Source organism: Rhinopithecus roxellana, chromosome 3 (assembly GCF_007565055.1).
Source record: "Rhinopithecus roxellana isolate Shanxi Qingling chromosome 3, ASM756505v1, whole genome shotgun sequence".
NCBI lineage: Eukaryota > Metazoa > Chordata > Mammalia > Primates > Cercopithecidae > Rhinopithecus > Rhinopithecus roxellana.
In genome coordinates this window covers 58,070,743-58,090,386 of record NC_044551.1, presented here as the reverse complement: position 1 = coordinate 58,090,386, position 19,644 = coordinate 58,070,743, and the positions used below count along the sequence as shown (strand labels likewise).

At 34.1% G+C, this 19,644-nt stretch overlaps 1 protein-coding gene across 5 annotated transcripts in view; it reads right to left on the bottom strand.

Annotated features, from left to right (window-relative positions):
* The window catches only part of CWC27 (CWC27 spliceosome associated cyclophilin), a 258,775-nt gene that overhangs the window by 125,759 nt on the left and 113,372 nt on the right, over positions 1-19,644 (bottom strand). For 4 of the 5 annotated variants that reach the window (XM_010368255.1, XM_010368262.1, XM_030927527.1 and 1 more), the window contains one exon: positions 13,398-13,501. In XM_010368255.1, coding sequence (XP_010366557.1) covers positions 13,398-13,501 — 104 coding nt within the window. Of the gene's footprint in view, positions 1-9,521; positions 9,805-13,397; positions 13,502-19,644 lie in introns of those variants that run through there. The other variant, XM_030927529.1, reaches the window with a different exon arrangement.

The following is a 19,644-nucleotide window of genomic DNA, read 5'->3' as shown; positions in this document are numbered from 1 at the left end:
GAGTTTATGTGAATAATTTGAAAATATAACCGTTAAAAATTATCAGCATATTGCATTAATCATTTTTAAAAAATCAACCTAATACTATGCAGATTAAACTGTCCAAAGTAAGTTTTAATGCAACATATTCACAGGTTTACACTATAGAGTTGTGAAAAGAATATCTTTCCCAAATTTGATTAAGTGCTGCAAGATGTTGAAGAAACTCAGCACTCAAATGAATTATATGTTTGATGTCATTTTTGGCAAAACTTCAGAAAATGTCACATAAAAGAAAAACATCTTACTTAAAATAAGGTCTTGACAGCAGTCTGGAAAAATTAACAACTCCATTCCCAAATAGGAACACTGGTTCCAATCAAACTTTTAATGATGATATTAGTTCCTCTCTTGAGACAATCTAAATATCCAAACAAAACAAAACAATAAAACACGTGTGTGTGCGCATGCACACATGCACATGTGCGTGCACACATGCACAAAACCTTCACCTCTTCTACTTTCCAAGAATGGACAAATTTGTAATTATTTCAATGTAGGCTCCAAATACCTAACTGAATCTCATCTTTCCTTGCAGAATTTTTAGTGGCCAGTTGAGAAAGGAAGAGGTAACAAACTATAACATGATCTCAGGATTTATTTTAATGACTTTTTAAATGATTTTTTTTTTTAAAGAATGAGAGATATAGAGAATTCTCATCAGCAATGAAAATGTAGTCCCTGGCTATCATTGCTCCCACATATTCTAAACCCTAGAGCTGAAGTAGTGGGAATTTTTAATGTCTTAACTACATTTGTATGGTCTTCACATCCATCATCCTCTATATCTCATGTTGTGTGATGTAAGAGAATTAAGAAGACATACTCCTAAAGCAAGTCGCCCCCTTAAGAATTTTTGGTCAATTTCAATATAAACATTCTTTTAAAAAGGCATATTATATAAAAAATTGTAACAAAATGACATTATGGGGAAAAAAACACATGTGTGTTTCTAGCATGAAAAAAAACAAGTCCAGAAAAAATAAATATCACAAAGTTAACTGGTTATCTTTGGTGAAGTATTATGGGGTAATACTTCTTTTTATCCTTTATGCCTTTCTACATTTCTGATATTTTTGCAAAGAATAAATGTTACTTTTACAATGTAAGAAATACAGCTTTTTTTAAAAAAAAAAACAAAAAAAAAACAAAGAGACGACTGAAAACTAATATTTACCTGTATGAATTAAGCAATCTATTTTTACCGGGTCAAGAATGACACAGATATTAGTAATAGGAGGACAAACTGCAGTCACTAAAAATATAGCTAAAGGTTCTTGTCAAATTCTCAACATTGAAAGTACAACCACCAGGCCAGAAAGAAGGGTTATTATAAAACTGTGTTAAGACAGCAAAGGGATGCAGAGAGATATCCTAAATACATTGGTTCTTAAAAGCTGCAACAGATGGGCTGGGCGCGGTGGCTCATGCCTGTAATCCCAGCACTTTGGGAGGCTGAGGCAGCCAGATCACCCAAGGTCAGGAGCTCGAGACCTGCCTGACCAATATGGCGAAACCCCGTCTGTACTAAAAATAAAAATGTTAGCCGGGTGTGGTGGCACATGCCTGTAATCCCAGCTACTTAGGGGACTGAGGCAAGAGAATTGCTTGAACACAGGAGGCAGAGGTTGCAGTGAGCTGAGATCGCACCACTGCACTCCAGCCTGGGAGACAAAGCGAGACTCTGTCTCAACACCACCACCACCACCACCAACAAAGTATCCTAAGCAACATTAGGAGGTCTGCAAGATGACCCAGAATTTAACACATAAAAATATGTGAATTGGTTAGAATTTATTTTTTACTGCTCATAAAAGTTAAATATGCCTATAATGTAGGGTTCACAAAGTAAAGCTCAACAAGATTCACTAATTATGACTTGGAAGAAAGTTTGAGACAGATTGTCTAAAAAAGAACAAAGTACTTTATGGACTCTTAAAGATGATCATCTCTTATTTACTTTACCAAAAGATTAAATTCTTGATGTAATTGTGAGGGTATGTTCATCTTCACATTTGCTACAGACCTTTAAAAATCTTTACTATTTAAGAAATCATATTATTGAAAGATACCTTGTTTAAAATATTGCATGGTTTCCAGCACTTAAATGTAGTAAGGGGTTCAAGAAAATTTCAGTTGAGAGGCCGACTGTCCTAGCTACAGAATAAAGTTCTATTTTTCCAGGACTTTCAGGACATGAGGTATTCCACACAATTGAATAGTCTAGATAAGAGAACCTTATCTTTAACTGATGAAAATGATTAATTTTTTAAAAGTAATTAGGCTGGAATCATTCCCCATTCTCTATCTTATTAAAGAATAATAAATACAATTTAACCTTCTCTTAATGAATCAAGGTCATTATAATACGTAGGGATAACTTTATCTTTTAAAGACATACACATTCAGAGTAAAGCATGTATAACAAGTGTTTCCATAATATTTGACTCTTATGTTCTTGTGTCTCCTGACCTAGTGTCAGCTGGTTGGCGATCACCTCTTGCTGCTACCAAAATGAATGAATGTCTCTAGCCATGCTTTTCTCTCACACTTAAAAAAAATTTCTTTTTAGCCCAGTATTTTACTGGGCTAGAAAGGTTCAGAGCTCAGTGCCTTTTCTGGTTTTTCTTTTGCTTGTTTATTTATTTATTAAATTATTGAGATATACTTCACCCTTTTACCATAAAATTCACAATAAAATTCACCCTTTTAGAGTATACACTCCCTCACTTTTATTCTTTAATTGGATTTTAGCTTAGAAAACCAGATAATCAATTTGTTAGTGGCCCTGCCCAAAGTAAGAAGAACTAGAAAATGATGGCTGGCCTGAGATGCATCCTATGAATCAAGTGCAAATATACTTTTACTTAATGTAAATAAAGTAAAAATTAGCACATAGATTAAGAGCAGAAAGAAAAATAAGTCTGATACTTCTGAGTTCCAAGAAAAAAAATAACTCAATAGTACCTAAAGAAAGTTAACTGCTTTGGAAAAGAGAACCAGTTTGCTCAATAAGATAATTTTACATGGTATTAAGTAGAACACAGAGCTAACACTCAAAGAGGGTTTTTGTTTCTTATACCAACTAAGACCAAGCCAGTTTAATACTATATATTAGCCAGATGAAAACTACTCAAAAACTATATACTTTCATAACCTATTAAGCCTGAGGGACTCTAGTCTGATTTAATCCAGTATTAAAAAGATAGTCTGAAGAAATGTGAAATAGCCCAGTGCAACTTGAGAGGTACTAGGCGTCTCCGGGATATGTTTCATGAAGAGGCTTTAAAATTATTTCTTGATTTACAAGCTCAGCCTGACCCTTCTCCTCTAATTTCTGGCACCAGTCATAGAGCAGGTATTGTCTGCCTAGAACTTTGAAAGAGGACCTAACACCTTATCTCTTTAAAGCTGATTAGAGAATATGTCCAAACCTGTCATCTCTAGGTGACTACGTTCAGTTTGGTACTGGTTTTGATATGAAACTTAAAGAAATCTGGAAAAGACTTAAGAGACATGATTTAATGAAAAGGATTATATAGTTTATTAAAGAACCTGACAGAGCCAACACAGGAAACCAACTCTATCTCCAATTAACTATCAATCTTATTCGAAATTTATTATCCTCCCACTCCCCACAACAACCTTATGCACAGGCCTGGATGATTTACAATGGGACTAAAGACACTCCAAGGCTGTAAACAGGATTGTCCTGCAGTACATCTCTTTTGACATTGCTGGTATCTAAAGTAAAACACCACATTTTTTGTTTACCTAAATTAGGGGGGTTAGAGCCTACTGCAAATTCTATATTCAATGAAGAAATGTAACTGTTTTGAATTTTAAAAATATCATGCTATTATAAAAACTTTTGATTATATGACTATAAAATGGCTTAATTCCTTGATGTTCTATTTCTTACATTTACTAAAGCATTCCCTTATACATTATCTGAAGTCTTTAAAAAGTAAGTAGATGGCCGGGCGCGGTGGCTCAAGCCTGTAATCCCAGCACTTTGGGAGGCCGAGACGGGTGGATCACGAGGTCAGGAGATCAAGACCATCCTGGCTAACATGGTGAAACCCCGTCTCTACTAAAAATACAAAAAACTAGCCGGGCGACCTGGCGGGCGCCTGTAGTCCCAGCTACTCGGAAGGCTGAGGCAGGAGAATGGCGTGAACCCGGGAGGCGGAGCTTGCAGTGAGCTGAGATCCGGCCACTGCACTCCAGTCCAGGCGACAGAGCGAGACTCCGCCTCAAAAAAAAAAAAAAAAAAAAAGGTAAGTAGATGACAAACCAATGGCAAAACTTACAGTTATACATATATATTTATTCCTAAAGCGTATAATTATATCTACTACCTGACAACATCCTTGTGATATAAGTAATAAGAGATCCTATTTATATTTAACTTTATATATGGAGTAACAGATGGGTCCAGATTTTAAAGTGACTTGCCTAATGTGATAGAATAAATTTAAAAGTGAAACTGTGAATACAATGTAAGTCTCTAATTGTCTATACAAATCTGGTTAAGGATCTGGCCCAGGAACCTGGGTAAAGATTAAAAAAACAATGAAAAAATAATCCATTGATTAAAGGTGGATTTCCTAAGATGGCAGAATCCCTGAAGAAAGTTTTATGCCTACTAAAGCACCTGGCTAAATGGGAGATCTCCATTTCTGCAAGAAGAACAAAACTAGATATTTCAATGCACAACCAGTAGAACCCAAAGCTTTTCAGAGCAGGTAGGCAAGATAAATAAATAAAAGACTTCTACATTGGACAAAGAGACGTCAAATTACCTCTTTTCACTGATGATATGATTCTATACCGAGAAAACCCTTAAGATTCTGTGGAAAGACTTCTACCTGATAAACCACTTCAGCAAAGTCTGAGGATACAAGATCAATGTACTAAAATCAGTAGTATTTCTATAGTGATCAAGGTGAGAATCAAATCACAAATGCAATCCCACTTACAATAGCCACAATAAATAAAATACCTAGGAATACATCTGACCAAAAAGGTAAAGATCTCTACAAGAAGAACTATAAAACACTGCTGAAAGAAACCATAAATGACACAAACAAATGGGAAAACATTCCATGCTTGTGGGTTGGAAGAATCATTAAAATGTTCATATTGCCCAAAGCAATCTGTAGATTCAACGCTATTTCTATAAATTACCAATATCATTTTTCACAGAATTAGAAAAACTATTCTAAAATTTATATGGAACCAAAAAAGTGTCCAAATAGCCAAGGTGATATGGTTTGGCTTTGTGTCACCACCCAAATCTCATCTTGAATGTCTAGGCAGAAATCTACTGCAGAGGTGGAGCCCTCATGGAGAACCTCTGCTAGGGCAGTGCACAAGGGAAATGTGAGGTTGGAGCCCGCACAGAGAGTCCCCACTGGGGTACTGCCTCCTGGAGCTATGAGAAGAAGGTCACTGTCCTCCAGGCCCCAGGATAGTAGATCCACTAGTGGCTTGACCTGTGCTTCTAGAAAAGCTGCAGGCACTCAAGGCCAGCCCATGAGAGCAGCCTCAGTGGCTGAACCCTGCAAAGCCGTAGGGATAGAGCTTCCCAAGGCCTTGGGAACCCATCCTTTCCATCAGTGTTCCCTGGATGTGGGACATGGAGGCAAAAGAGATCATTTTGGAGCTTTAGGATTTAATGACTGCCCGGCTGAATTCTGGCTTCCATGGGGCCTGTAGCCCCTTTGTTTTGACCAATTTCTCCCACTTGGAATGGTGGCATTTACCCAATACTTGTATCCCCATTGTATCTTGGAAGTAACTAACAGACTTTTGATTTGTACAGGCTCCTATGCAGAAAGGACTTGCCTTGTCTCAGATAAGACTTTGGACTTGGACTTTTGGGTTAATGCTGGAATGAGTTAAGACTTTGGGGGACTGTGGGAAGGCATGATTGTGTTTTGAAATGTGAGAAGGACATGAGATTTCAGAGAGGCCAGGGGTAGAACGGTGTTTTGGCTCTGTGTCCCCATCCAAATCTCATCTTGAATTGTAATCCCCTTGTGTTGAAGGAGGAACCTGGTGGGAGGTGACTGGATCATGGGAGCAGTTTCCCTCATGCTGTTCTCAGGATAGTGAGTGAGTTTTCACAAGATCTGATGGTTCTCACAATATCTAATGGTTAAAAGTGGCAATCTCCCTCTCTTTTTCTATGGCCTTGTGAAGAAGGTACTTTCTTCTCCTTCACCTTCTGCCATGATTGTAAGTTTCCTGAGGACTCCCCAGCCACATGGAACTGTGAGCCAATTAAACCTCTTTCCTTTATAAATTACCCAGTCTCCAGTAGTATCTTTATAGCAGTGTGAAAATGGACTAATATACAAAGCAACCCCAAGAATAAGAATAAAGCTAGAGGCATCACATTACCCATCTTCAAATTACACTACCAGTCTATAGTAACCAAAATAGCATACTACTGGTACAAAAATAGTCACAAAAACTGATTGAACAGAATAGAGACCCCTGAAATAAAGCCACATAAATACAACCAAATGATCTTTGACGAAGTTGAAAAAAAATAAGCAACAGGGAAGGGATACTCTATTCAATAAATGGTGCTTGGGAAACTGGCTAACCATATGCCAAAGAATGAAACTGAACCCCTACCTCTCACCATACACAAAAATTAACACAAGATAGACTAAAGACCTAAATGTAAGACCTCACACTACAAAAATACTAGAAAAAGCCTCTTCTAGACATTGGCCTATGGAAATAATTTATGACTAAGTCCCCAAAGGCAAATGTAACAAAACCAAAAATTGTTGATTGGAACCTCACTAAACTGAAGAACTCCTACACAGCAAAATAAACTATCAACAGAGTAAACTCTACCTACAGAATGGGAGAAAATATTTGCAAAGTATGCACCCAACAAAGAACTAATATCCAAAATCTATAAAGAATTTAAACAAATCAACAAGAAAAAAAACCCAGCTCTATTAAAAATAAGCAAAAGACATGAACAGACACTTCTCAAAAGAAGACATACAAGTGGCCAAAAAAAAAAAAAAACATGAAAAAAATGTTCAACATCACTAACCATCAGAAAGATGGAAATCAAAACCATAATGAGACACCCATCTCACACTAGTCAGAATGGCTGTTACTAACAAGTAAGAAAATAACAGATGTTGGCAGCATTGCAGAGAAAAGAGAATGCTTATACAATGGTGATGGGAATGTAAATCAGTTTACCTTTTGTGGGAAGCACTGTGGAGATTTCTTAGAGAATTAAAAATAGAATTACCATTTGACTCAGCAATCCCATTACTGGGTACCTACCCAAAGAAAGAGAAATCATTCTACCAAAAAGACACCTGTACTCGTATGTTTATTGTTATTCACTATTCACAATAGCAAAGACGTGGTATCAACCTAGGTGCCCACCAACAGTGAACTGGATAAAGAAAATTTTATACATATACACCATTGAAAACTACACAGTCATAAAAAGGAAAAAAATCATGTTGTTTGCAGCAACATGGATGCAGCTGGAGACATTATCCTAAGCAAACTAATGTAGAAACAGAAAACCAAATACCGCATTTTCTCACTTATAAATGAGAACGAAACTCCACGTACATATGGACACAAGGAAACAATAAGAAACTTGAGATTCCAAAAGGAACAAGACAGGGAGGAGGACAAGGGTTGAAAAACTACGTGTTGGGTATTATTTCACCATTTGGGTGATGGGATCATTAGAAGAACAAATCTCAGCATCACGCAATATACCCATGTAACAAACCTGCACATGTAATCCCTGAATCTAAAATTAAAAATTAAAATTAAAAAAGAACACAAAGCTTTCTTGTTTTTATGAGTTCCTTCCCAAGTGCTTTAACCCAAGGATAATATATTAAATTCTGAAATGAAGTGGCAATAATCAGTAAGTGTTAAGACTTGACAGATGGATTCATAAAACCAGGAAATAATATCACTAGAAGCTTTACTTAAGAATTTACACAAGTTCACACACACCCTTTTTAACAAAGAATATGATTATGATTATAGACATGCAACTTCAAAATTTGAAAAACATGAAGAAAAGCTTATTTTGGGATTTTAACTTATGCAATATTTACATATAGCCATATTGATTATAAGCGTTAACTGCAACTAACACAGTACTAAAATTCACATTTTCAACATATACAATTTGGATAGGAAACAAAATAGAACCAAGAATAGCTATATTTTTCTTTTTTAAAATCTAAAATTATTAATTTTATATAGTAATGTACATTTGTTAAGGATTTTCTTGTTAATTTGCTTCTTATAAGATCCCTGAGGAGTGTCCAAGGCATTTTATCCGTGGATTTATGAAAAGAAAACTGAGTCACAAAGGCTTAGATAACTTCACTGTTTGTAACTGTAAGAGTCTTCATACTGCCGTACTTATTTTCTCAGGAGATATAATATTCCAAAGCATCCTTATAACCATTAGTGTTACATATAACAAGCATCAAGTATTACTAACAAAATTACCATTAAAATTTCCAAAATTAATGTATTTTTAGTCTCTCCATATTGGTAGGTGTTACATGCATCCAAACGAAAATTCATACAGAAGATAGGTCTATATTATACAACAATTCGGTATATCAAGCTAAGCAAAGTGTTTTTAAAAATATCAATTATCTGCCTTTCAGTTTATTGGCAAACTAAATGGCTAGATATAGATAAAATGTTCAAAAGACCAAATCATTCAGATTTGCCAGAATACTTAGATTTTGTTTTGGATTAAAATAAAGTGCTTTATAAAAGCCAGATATGTAGCCATATAGTCCAATAAAAAAATCTTTCCTGAATAGGTTCATTAGGGTATACAGCTCAACTGAGAAATTTCAGAGCCAAGGTTAAATAACACTTCCAACTTCTTTTCTTGTGAGAATCTTACTATGCAAATACCTATGAGAACCTCTGGATCTGTTCCCAGAGTTCTTGTAGTTCTAACCTTGGAATATCTACTGTTTGGGAAGATAGGCTAAGTTCTGACACACATTCAAGGATTCCTAAAATTTTACTTTGTTTCCATAATGCTATGTAGTGAGAAATCTCATGGTATCATTTTTAATCATGAGGAAAGAAGAATGTCAAATACAATGTAATATTTACTAAAATCACACATTTTTCATAATAAATTCATAGTCAATTTTTTACCATTATAACAGCAATACTTGACTAAAATCATACATTTTTCATAATAAATTCATAGTCAATTTTTTACCATTATAACAGCAATACTTGACTAAAATCACACATTTTTCATAATAAATTCATAGTCAATTTTTTACCATTATAACAGCAATACTTGCCAATTTTAAAAGATCACAGTAACTTTAGAGGAAATACAATTCTAAGAAAAAGGTAATCCATAATGTACATCATAGATGGTTCTAAAAAAGAATTTTGCTAAGCCTTCTAACAAGATGCTGATAATAAAACATAATAAAATATTGCTCCTAATAGCATTCTAACAGTATTAGAATCAAAATCAAATGGTCTACTTAGTGCCCAGCTCTAGGTTTCTAAAAACGATACTCCAATTAGAGTAACCACAGTTCCTCAAAGAAGTGGTTGATTGCAGGTCTGGAGAAGGGAAAATACAAGATCAGCTGGAAGTATCTTGCGGTGCCAGAAAGTAAGAAGTGCTCAAAGGATGGGGACAAGCTAAAAGGGCACACAAGTCAACCCTGAAAGAGCTACCAATGGCCAAAGCTGGAAAAATTTGAACAAAATAAATAATAATAGTTTCATATAATTAACTATATATATAATATAGTTAATACTATTAACTATATATAGTATAATAAATAGTATAAACTATATAATTTATGCTTAAATATAAATATATAAATAACATATATTATTTATTATTATAACATAAATGTCAATATATTATGTAAATAATATATATTTTGGGATTATAACACTATATAATTTACATTTAAATACAAATATATGAATAACATCTATTATTATAACATTATTTACAAATGTCAATATATTATATAAATAATATATATTTATAAATATATTAGCATACTTATAAATAATATAAATATTCACGGCTCATACTGAAATTAAGATGTAAACAACAAAAGAGAAAGTTCTTTCTTACAGAATTCCAAGTAATTAAAGTAGAAATCAGAGAACTAGAAAGGCACCATTAGAACACCACAGTAAATAATTGTTTTCAATAGGTAAGATCTACCATCTACCAACAGATGCTAAAGTTAGTAGAGAGAAACTTGAAGAGAAACAGAATATTTGTATAGTGTCAAAGTATCTTCCCCTAAATATTTATAAAACTCAAAAGTAAAAAGAGTCTTTTTACAGCAACTGTAAAGCAGTACAGCAACTGTACTGTAAACTGTAAAGAGTACAGCAACTCAGCAGATACCATTTTATCCAAGGGATCAAGGTAATATCACCGGGAATAAGACAGGAGACATTGTGTTACTCCTGATATAATGCACTGAGAAGGAATACTACTTCTGTGGTAATCTTGCCAAAAAAGAAGTAATCATAATTCAATTAGAAAACATCAGACTCAAATTGAGAGACATTCTACAAAATATCTAACCAAGACTCTTCAAAGTATCAAGGTCATGAAAGACAAGGAATGACTGAGGAATTGTCACAGATCAGAAGAGACCAAGAAGACATGACAAATAAATGCAATTCGATCCTAGATAAAATCATAGAACAAAAAAAAAAGGATATTAGTGTGGAAAATGGTGAAATTCTGATAACGTCTGAAGTTAGTTAATAGTATTGTTCCAACATTAATGGCATGGTTTTGATCACTAATCTATGGTCACGGAAGGCCTTAACATTAAAGGTATATGGTAACTATTATTTTTGCAACTTCTGTGTAAGTCTAAAATAATTTCAAAATAAAACAATAAAAATAAATAAATAAAATGGCATATTTTGAGATGAGAAAAAACAAAAACAATCAAATGACCCAATTTTGAGGGAAGCTAATTTTAACAATCATTTGGATTTAGAGAAAATCCAGGTATTTCTATAGGATATAAGGAAAGTTAACAGAAAAATAATTAGTAACATAATTATCTTTCTAATTATGGCATAAAAATATTTTCACATGGTTAACAATCATAAAAGCAGATTGAGGCCAGGCACGGTGGCTCATGCCCGTAATCCCAGCACTTTGGGAGGCTGAGGCAGGCAGATCACCTGAGGTCAGGAGTTCGAGACCAGCTGGTCAACATGGTGAAACCCTGTCTCTATTAAAAATACAAAAAATCAGACAGGCATGGTGGCACGTGCCTGTAGTTTCAGCTACTCGGGAGGCTGACGCACTAGAATCACTTGAACCCGGGAGGCGGGGGTTGCAGTGAGCCAAGATCACGCCACTGCATGGTGACAGAGTGAGACTCCCTCTCAATAAATAAATAAATAATAGCAGATTGAAATGAGCTCTGTTAAGAATCTTCTCTTTTGTATTAAGAAATCAGTCTTTAAGACTAATGTCTTTCTTTACCTATTTATTATTTCAAAGGGAGACAAATAAATAAACGTAGCACTGTTTATGTCTAATGTAGGCCTCACCTGTATGGCACTATTATAGTATACCTACTGCATTTCCTTCATTCCTAGTAGAGCATAACTATAAGTCACAATGTTACACTCCTCATCTAGCATAGTGTTTAAGACATGAGGGTACTAATAATTATTAGCTCAAAAGTGAATAAAATATTTAAGTTTTATATTTTATTCTTTCTAGTTGAAATTATTTTCATATATTTAAAATACTTTTAATTATAACAGTCTTCTAAGATAATTACTTATAAACCTAAAAATAAAATAATCCTGACTGTACTTGTTTCAAATCTCATTATTGCTAATATGTTGTTTATATTCTGGGTTATATTTTGCCTTCATGATCTAGCCACAAATAAGTTTATCCCTTCTTCTAAATTCAGTTTATTATTTGTGCCATTATACCTCAGTTAATTTTTAAATAATTAGTTTCATTCAAATATATACTTTAGTGACTTTCAAATCTTCATGAAGTATGTATAATATCTGCCTTTATGAAAATAGTCATTGGGGATTTTGTACAAATAATCTGAGAATTGAGAACTATGCTCTTTAAATAGTTATATGGTATTACTCATACTACTTAAAATAAACAATAATAATACCTATGGCCAAACATTGTGCCACTGTTCTGTATTAGAATGTGTAGTCTTTAAGGCTAGATGCTACATCTTATTCTTTAATACACCTCCAGTGATTGTCAATAGAATCTAGTAGATAAAACACTCCAAGCTTTCAAAAGCATAAAAATACGGAATATATATGCACAAGCAAATTTGTTATACCAAATTTAGTATACATTATAAGAGGCAATTGAATAAAATTTCTGATCATATTCATTGAATGTACAATACAATTTATCACTGTAAAAAGAAAACAGATGAGGGTTCCAAGCTGTTATTTTGGAAACTGAACATTACATGCTTTATAGCTGAAACAATTTTAAACTAAATTAAACATCATCAATGAAAAAGCTTTTCTTTAAAGCTTAATAAAAATCATAGTGAAACAAAGAACCTAATTAACCTGTATAAACAGCAAGATGTTATTTTCATCAGCTTTATCAATACTTTAGATTTTCTATGTCTTAACATAAGAGTAAAAACAAAAACAAACAAAAAACAATATTAGGCATTTAATACTATTCAAACCAACACACAAATGTTTACCTAAGTCTCCAACATAGGGCTCAAACACTTTTTAAAAATGTTTTAAAGAATATGCAATATATATCTATATCTCTATCTATCTATCTATCTATCTGTCTATCTATCTATCTATCTATCTATCTATCCTATCTATCTATCTATCAATCAACATTCCACCCTTGTGTACTTTTAATCCAGTTAGATGCTATGGCAACCTTTAAGATTTGCTAGATTTCAAGTATTCTGTTAGTTTTCATGAATCTTACTTAAAAACAATAGTTACAATCCCATTTGCACTGAATTTACTTCTCAGACAAATTTCCTGGGTGGAAATTTATTTTACTGGCTAACAGTTCAAACAAACTATTTTACACACACACACACACACACACACATACACACACACACACATACACACACACACACACACATACACACACCCTAACTCAAGAAGGAGGGAAAGAAACAGGGAAGAGAAAATAAGAAGGAAAGGAGAAAGGAAGGGATGAAAATGGGAGAGAGCAAGGAGGAGCTAAGAAAATTCAGAGAAGGGGGAGTATCAAGTGAAAAAATAAGCCTGATGAATGCCCTTACCTTCACTTCTTTTTTCTGCTTGTTTTGCTTCATTTTCTACTTTTTTTTGTTTTGCTGCTAAGAGTTCCCGTTTTAATTGTCTTGCTTCTTTTCTGAGCTCTTCGCTATAAAGCAAAAAGAGTTATGTAAGTATATAATATATTGAGAGTAAAAGTTGTTTTGCAAAAACAGAATCGTTGGTATACTACATCTAAGAAAAATAAAGTGAATAATGTAATTCATTTATTTTGTTTCTGTGTATGTATACTTGTGGTATAGAAATACACTTAAAGGATTTTAAAAGTTCTAATTTTTTCATAATAGCAGTATGAATTACTATAAAATATATCCCCTATCAAACATAAGTGATAAATGACCCATTATCTTCCTAGTTCATTAACAAATTTAACATTCTAGTTTTAGTTTAATAACTTATGGAGACACTGGATCAAAACAAAAATTCTAATATAAATATTACTCATTAAGCATGGACATATGCAAAAAATTTGGCTTCAAAAATGGTTGAATTTCTGAACTGGTACCAGTAACTATCATTTATTAAGTAATTATTACAAGCTAGGTTTCACGCTAAAAACTTTTAAAACTCATTTGATTTTTAAACCCAAGTTTTTAACTCATTTAATACTACAGTTTGGCATATAATTTCCTTTTAATTTCCTGGTAGTTAAATCTACCAGGGTGAGGTCTGACGATTAATATAATTATGTGTTACAGACAAACTTAGAAGTAAATGTTACCTTCACTACAAGGCACTAGCTAAGTGACTTGCTTCTCCATGCCAGTTTCAGGGCAGGAGATTCAAATTCATGCCTTGCAAAGAATTATTAACTATGCATTATCATAAACCTTTAGGGTTACTTGCGACTAGTCAAGTCTGTGCATATATTCTCTATGAATGTCAAGTACCCACTGTATTTTCAACAAAATCTAGAGTGAATCATGGAAACTCAAAGGCTATGAACCCAAGCAGGCACTCCACTCTGAAAATGTTTATCAAAGATATTCAAGCTAAGGTTTAGTGGAATCTGAACTCTAGATAATTACATACCTGACTGAACCTTTAGTGCTTTTTACTAATCCCAAATCCTATACCTTTTTACCACTGCCATGTATTAGTTACCAAACTACTGGGCCTTATGATGTGCGTAACTCAGTTCTTTACATCTTTTTTCCACATCAGACACACACAGCCACATTTTGCATCTGCTTGGCCTCCAAGATCCTGAATTCTGAAAGTTCCCTCAGTGATCAAAATCCACTACGTTTTAACTTTTTCAGCCTTTCATTCCTACTAAACTTGCACGTATTCCCATAATAATGAAAGCCAATTCCTTAACTGTAGTTCATGGTCCATCAGCCCCATTCTAGCCCTAATTGGCTGTCTATCCATACTGGATGCTATGACCAGTCATTTCACTGATGACCTCATCAGCACTCATAATTTCCTTGACTTGTTTGTCCTGTGGATACATCATAATCACCTAGAAGAACTTGCTAGCAACATGTTGGGGTAGACAAATCTCCAGGGAATGTAATAACCTTAGATGTGGAATGTTGCCTGGAAATTTGCCCTTGTAACAAGATCCCCAGGTGATTCCAGTATGTACTCAGGTTTGGGATCCAGTGCTCTAGGATCTTATTATAGAAATTATCTTCTCTCTTCTACAATTTCAAATACTCTCACTTCACTGATCCTTTTATTCAGCAAACAAACATGCTCAAATTTCTCTGGACTCAGCTCAAACCAAGTGATTATTATCTTCACAAATGGACTTCATTCTTGAAAGAACAGTTTACATATACAGTGTGCTTTATTAACCTCTAACTTCTTAATCTCTTGCAATCTATCCCTCTTACAGTCTACTGAAACTGCTTCTATATCAACCAAATTCAATGGCCTTTTCTCATTCCTCCTCTTCCTTTTTGGCCTCTATCATTCAATGATGTTAATTATTCTTTCCTTCTCCTTTCTTCTTGGAATTCTATCCCAGTCAGGTTTATATACCATTTTAGCATTTTGAATCTCCAATTCTTCTCCTGGTTACTCTTTTTCTTCCCATATTATAATTGCTGACATTTTTCTCATCTCTATACTTTGTACACTGGCATTTTAATCTAATCTCATAACATCAACTATCACTCCTATATAAGTTATTTCCAAACGTAGATGTTTTGCCTTGATTATGGTCCTGCATTTCTAGCTATCTTCTACAAATTTCTGTGTAGATTAACTCAGAAATTTAAGGTAAGACACATACTGATATGGTATGGCTGTATCCCCACCCAAATCTCATCTTGAATTGCAGTTCCCGTAATATCCACGTGTTGTGGGAGGGACCCGGAGGAAAGTGATTGGATCATGGTGGCAGTTTCTCCCATGCTGTTCTCATGATAGTGAGTTCTCACAAGTTCTGATGGTTTTATAAGCATTTGGTATTTCCCCTCCTGGCACTCATTCTCTCTCCTGCCAGCCTGTGAAGAGGTGCCTTCCACCATGATTGTAAGTTTCCTGAGGCCTCTCCAGCCATGCAGAACTGTGAGTCAGTTAAACCTCTTTTCTTTATAAATTACCCAGTCTTGGGTATGTCTTTATTAGCAGCATAAGAACAGACTAATACACAAACAATTTTAAGTTTCCTAGCAGTCAGATTTAAAAACTAAAAGGAAACATTGATTTTTACATACTTAATATATCTAAAATATTACCAATTAACATGAAACCAATATAAAGAAAATTAATGCGATATTCTACACTCTCTTTTGTACTAAGTCTTCAAAATCCAGTGTCCATTTTACATTTACCGCAAATCTCAATTGAGACTAGATTCATTTCAAGGACTCAACTCTAGAGAAACAGCAGGCTGGACATCTCAACATAATTACAAATTCTTTATGTCCAAACCTGAAATCCTCTCCTTCTTGCCCAAATTTGTTCCTTCTCCTGTAGTCTCTATTTGAACATGGAACAATAATCTTTCTAATGACCAGACTTTAAACTTCCTTTGGACTCTTCTCCCTTTCCTCTCATTGAATCAGTGTTGAAGTACACCATTTTCTAATCTCTCTCACATATAACAGTTCCTCTTGACTCTAACCATCAATGCCCAGTTTAGGCTCTCATTACGTGTTCTCAGGTAAATACAATTACTTCCTATTTCTTAAAGCTATATGAACACAACTGTAGAAATCCCATATTTACTCGGCATGACATAAAAATGGAACTGGGTAGCTGCTGCACAGGGAACAGCAAGCACATCTTCCATTTACTCCACCAAACATTACTATCTTTTTATTATGCTACTTTGTATAGTTTTCAATTTGGTAAGTAATTCAGTCATTTAGATGATATTTTCCGAAGACTAAGGTCTTTGAGGTAGAGATTATTTTGAGAGTTGAAGAGCAAATGGTGCATTTCTAGGGTAGACAAACTAGTTATGAGAATAATTTGAAGTACGCAAAGAATGAGGCAAAGAAAGTATATACTGTTTATGATACTATTTGTAGAGGGAGAACAACATAGTTATTATAAGACTTAACTTTGGATGCAGAAAGTACTGATTTAAAATCCAACTCTATCACTTATTAGCCAGGTGACCTGAGAATAGTTACTTAACTTCTCTGAGACTCAGTTTATTCAACTATAAATTAGGGGTAAGGTATGTAAAATATTGAGCACATAAGACATGTTCAACAAATGGTAGCTATTATGATTTAGGTCATCTATTTAAAACAGCACCACTGTTAAGAGCTGTCTGTCATATGGGCATAGTTCTTTATTACATTATTTATTATAAATGAATGTTATCTCTACTATATACAGCAAACAACTTTGTTCATCGTTTTAAAAGGGCAATGAATGCATAATGCTTCCTTCTAAAAATCTATCCTTAAATAGTCAAAGATTTAGACATACTATTGATGTAGCCATATAATATACAAACTGAGCAATGTTGAATAAAAACTCAAAAATGACAAGGTGAGACAGAGAAGGGTAGGTCTATACAGATTATTAAAAATTGCTTTATTATGCTAAATATTTCAAGTGATTGAAGATTTACAATGTTGTCAAAATCTTTGAGACTATTCAAGCAACACCATTTGTTAGTACTGTGGAATCTATGACTATTGAAACGAAGTACAAGTTTTTAAACCAATTTTTAGATCACAGTCTAATTTTAGGATTCCCAATCTTACATTCTCTGGAATATCATCCTATCCACTGGCATCAGAATATATTTAAATATATTAAAATGAGAATTAAAATTGTAAGCTTGGAGTATATGTCACCATATACTGCCAAATTATGGGCTTACTTTAGAGTCCAGAAAGCATTGTCTTCGCCTCTCAAAGCCTAGTCTCTGCTTAAATGGTAAAAGAAATCGCTTTTATAAACTGTTACTAACTCTAAGCCATTAATTGTTTTTCTCACAGTTATATTTCATTTGAATTTTAATATGGTTTGTATGACATCAGCATTTATCCACCAGATATTTCTATATTTTTTATCTAGTAAATCTGCAATAAGTTACTCCTTAATGGAAAAAAGAATTTCTTAAAAAAAAAAGCTCAATAAAATATCAGCAGCCTAGAAATTACAATAGCTTTATATATTTAGTAATAGCAAAGAAATTACTAATTCATTTAGCAATTTTTGGAGCACTTAATATTTATATGGTAACATTCTGGGTACTGGCATGGAAATTAAGATGATTAAGGAAGGGAACCTCACTTTGCTAGGTTCTTTAAATCAGTTACCTCCTATATCACTTAATAATCTTTTCAATGAGCTGTGATATAGGCATTTTATAGGTAAAAAGGCTGACATTTATGAAGATCAAATAAATACCTTTTTAGAAGTCACATAGTGAGTAAGTGACAGAGCTAGAAATTTAAAAATGGGACTATCTGAACTCCAGGTCTATGCTCTTTCCATGTTGTTTCATGGATACCTTGAGAAAAACTTCAAGGAACCTAAATTCCAAGGAGGGATATAAGCCATGTACATGAATAATAAAAACAGTACATAACAAAAAGCAGCAACTTTCACGACAAATAAACAACTGAAGTATTTTGAAATTCAGTGAAGGAAAGAGGTACTGCAGGACAAATAAGAGATGGCCTCAGAGGAAGCATGTGAACTGGGACGTGAAAGGTAAGTAGGAATTGGCTATTTACAGACAGAATGAAGATGCATCCAAGCAGTGTGTCGAAACCAAGAGAGAGAGATGGAAAAACAGGGTACATGCTAAAACATGAAGATATTTGGCTATTGCATAAAATAATTTAAAGTGGGGCAAGGTAACTAGTAATGAAAGATAGAGCTGGGAAAAGGATCTGGGGTAAAGTATAAATGCCAAGCTTTTGTGAGTAAAGTGACAATATTTTCCTTCAGTTTTTCCACACCTTTGGCCTTTCCAATTTTTTTTGCAACCGATTTCTCAACTGCTCTTAGTGTCTTCATTTAACCCATTATCCACCCATTTTAACACCTTACTAGTAATCCACACACTCCTTAAATGGCTGTCTCAAAAGTAACTTATGACCTCCTAATCACAAATTTCAATGACTTCCTACTGGATTGTAACTTAGACCTTGAAAAGAATCCAACTTTGTTGAACACCTTACCCCTCTTTGCCCCTCTGCTATCTCAAACATAGTGTCATGAGATCTTAGGACACTTAGGATCTTATCCTACCTCTTTGATATTCTTTCTCTGCTTCCACTGGTTCTACTTTTCTACCTTCTGCTCCTCAAAATTAGATGCTTCTCAATCTTCTTTTCCTCTCTGTAAATTTCATCTGCACTCAGGACTTCAATTCTCTCTGCCTTAATGCACCCAACATATAAAATCAAGATTATTAGCCTATGCTCTTTACATATTTCCACTTTCAAGATTAAATTGACATTTCTAACTGCCAGATGAAAACTTCCACTAGACACACCACAAATCCATCAAATTTACCATTTAAAAAGTCAGACTGATAATGTCGGCTCCTCAATGAACACCAACTAATTTCTCTCTTTTCTATTTCTGATAAAGCTACCACAATGCTGGTTGTGAAGCCCACCTTCTAGTATCACTCCCTTACTTACTACATTTTTCCTTTTCCTTTAAAAAGTCTCTTCCTTTCTATGGTTAGTGACAGCTTGGGCCATCAGGACTTCACTTGGTCAACAGTCTCCTACTTTGTCTACGTGCCTCTGGTCTGACCTTTCTTCCATTCATTTTATAACACACATCCCAAAT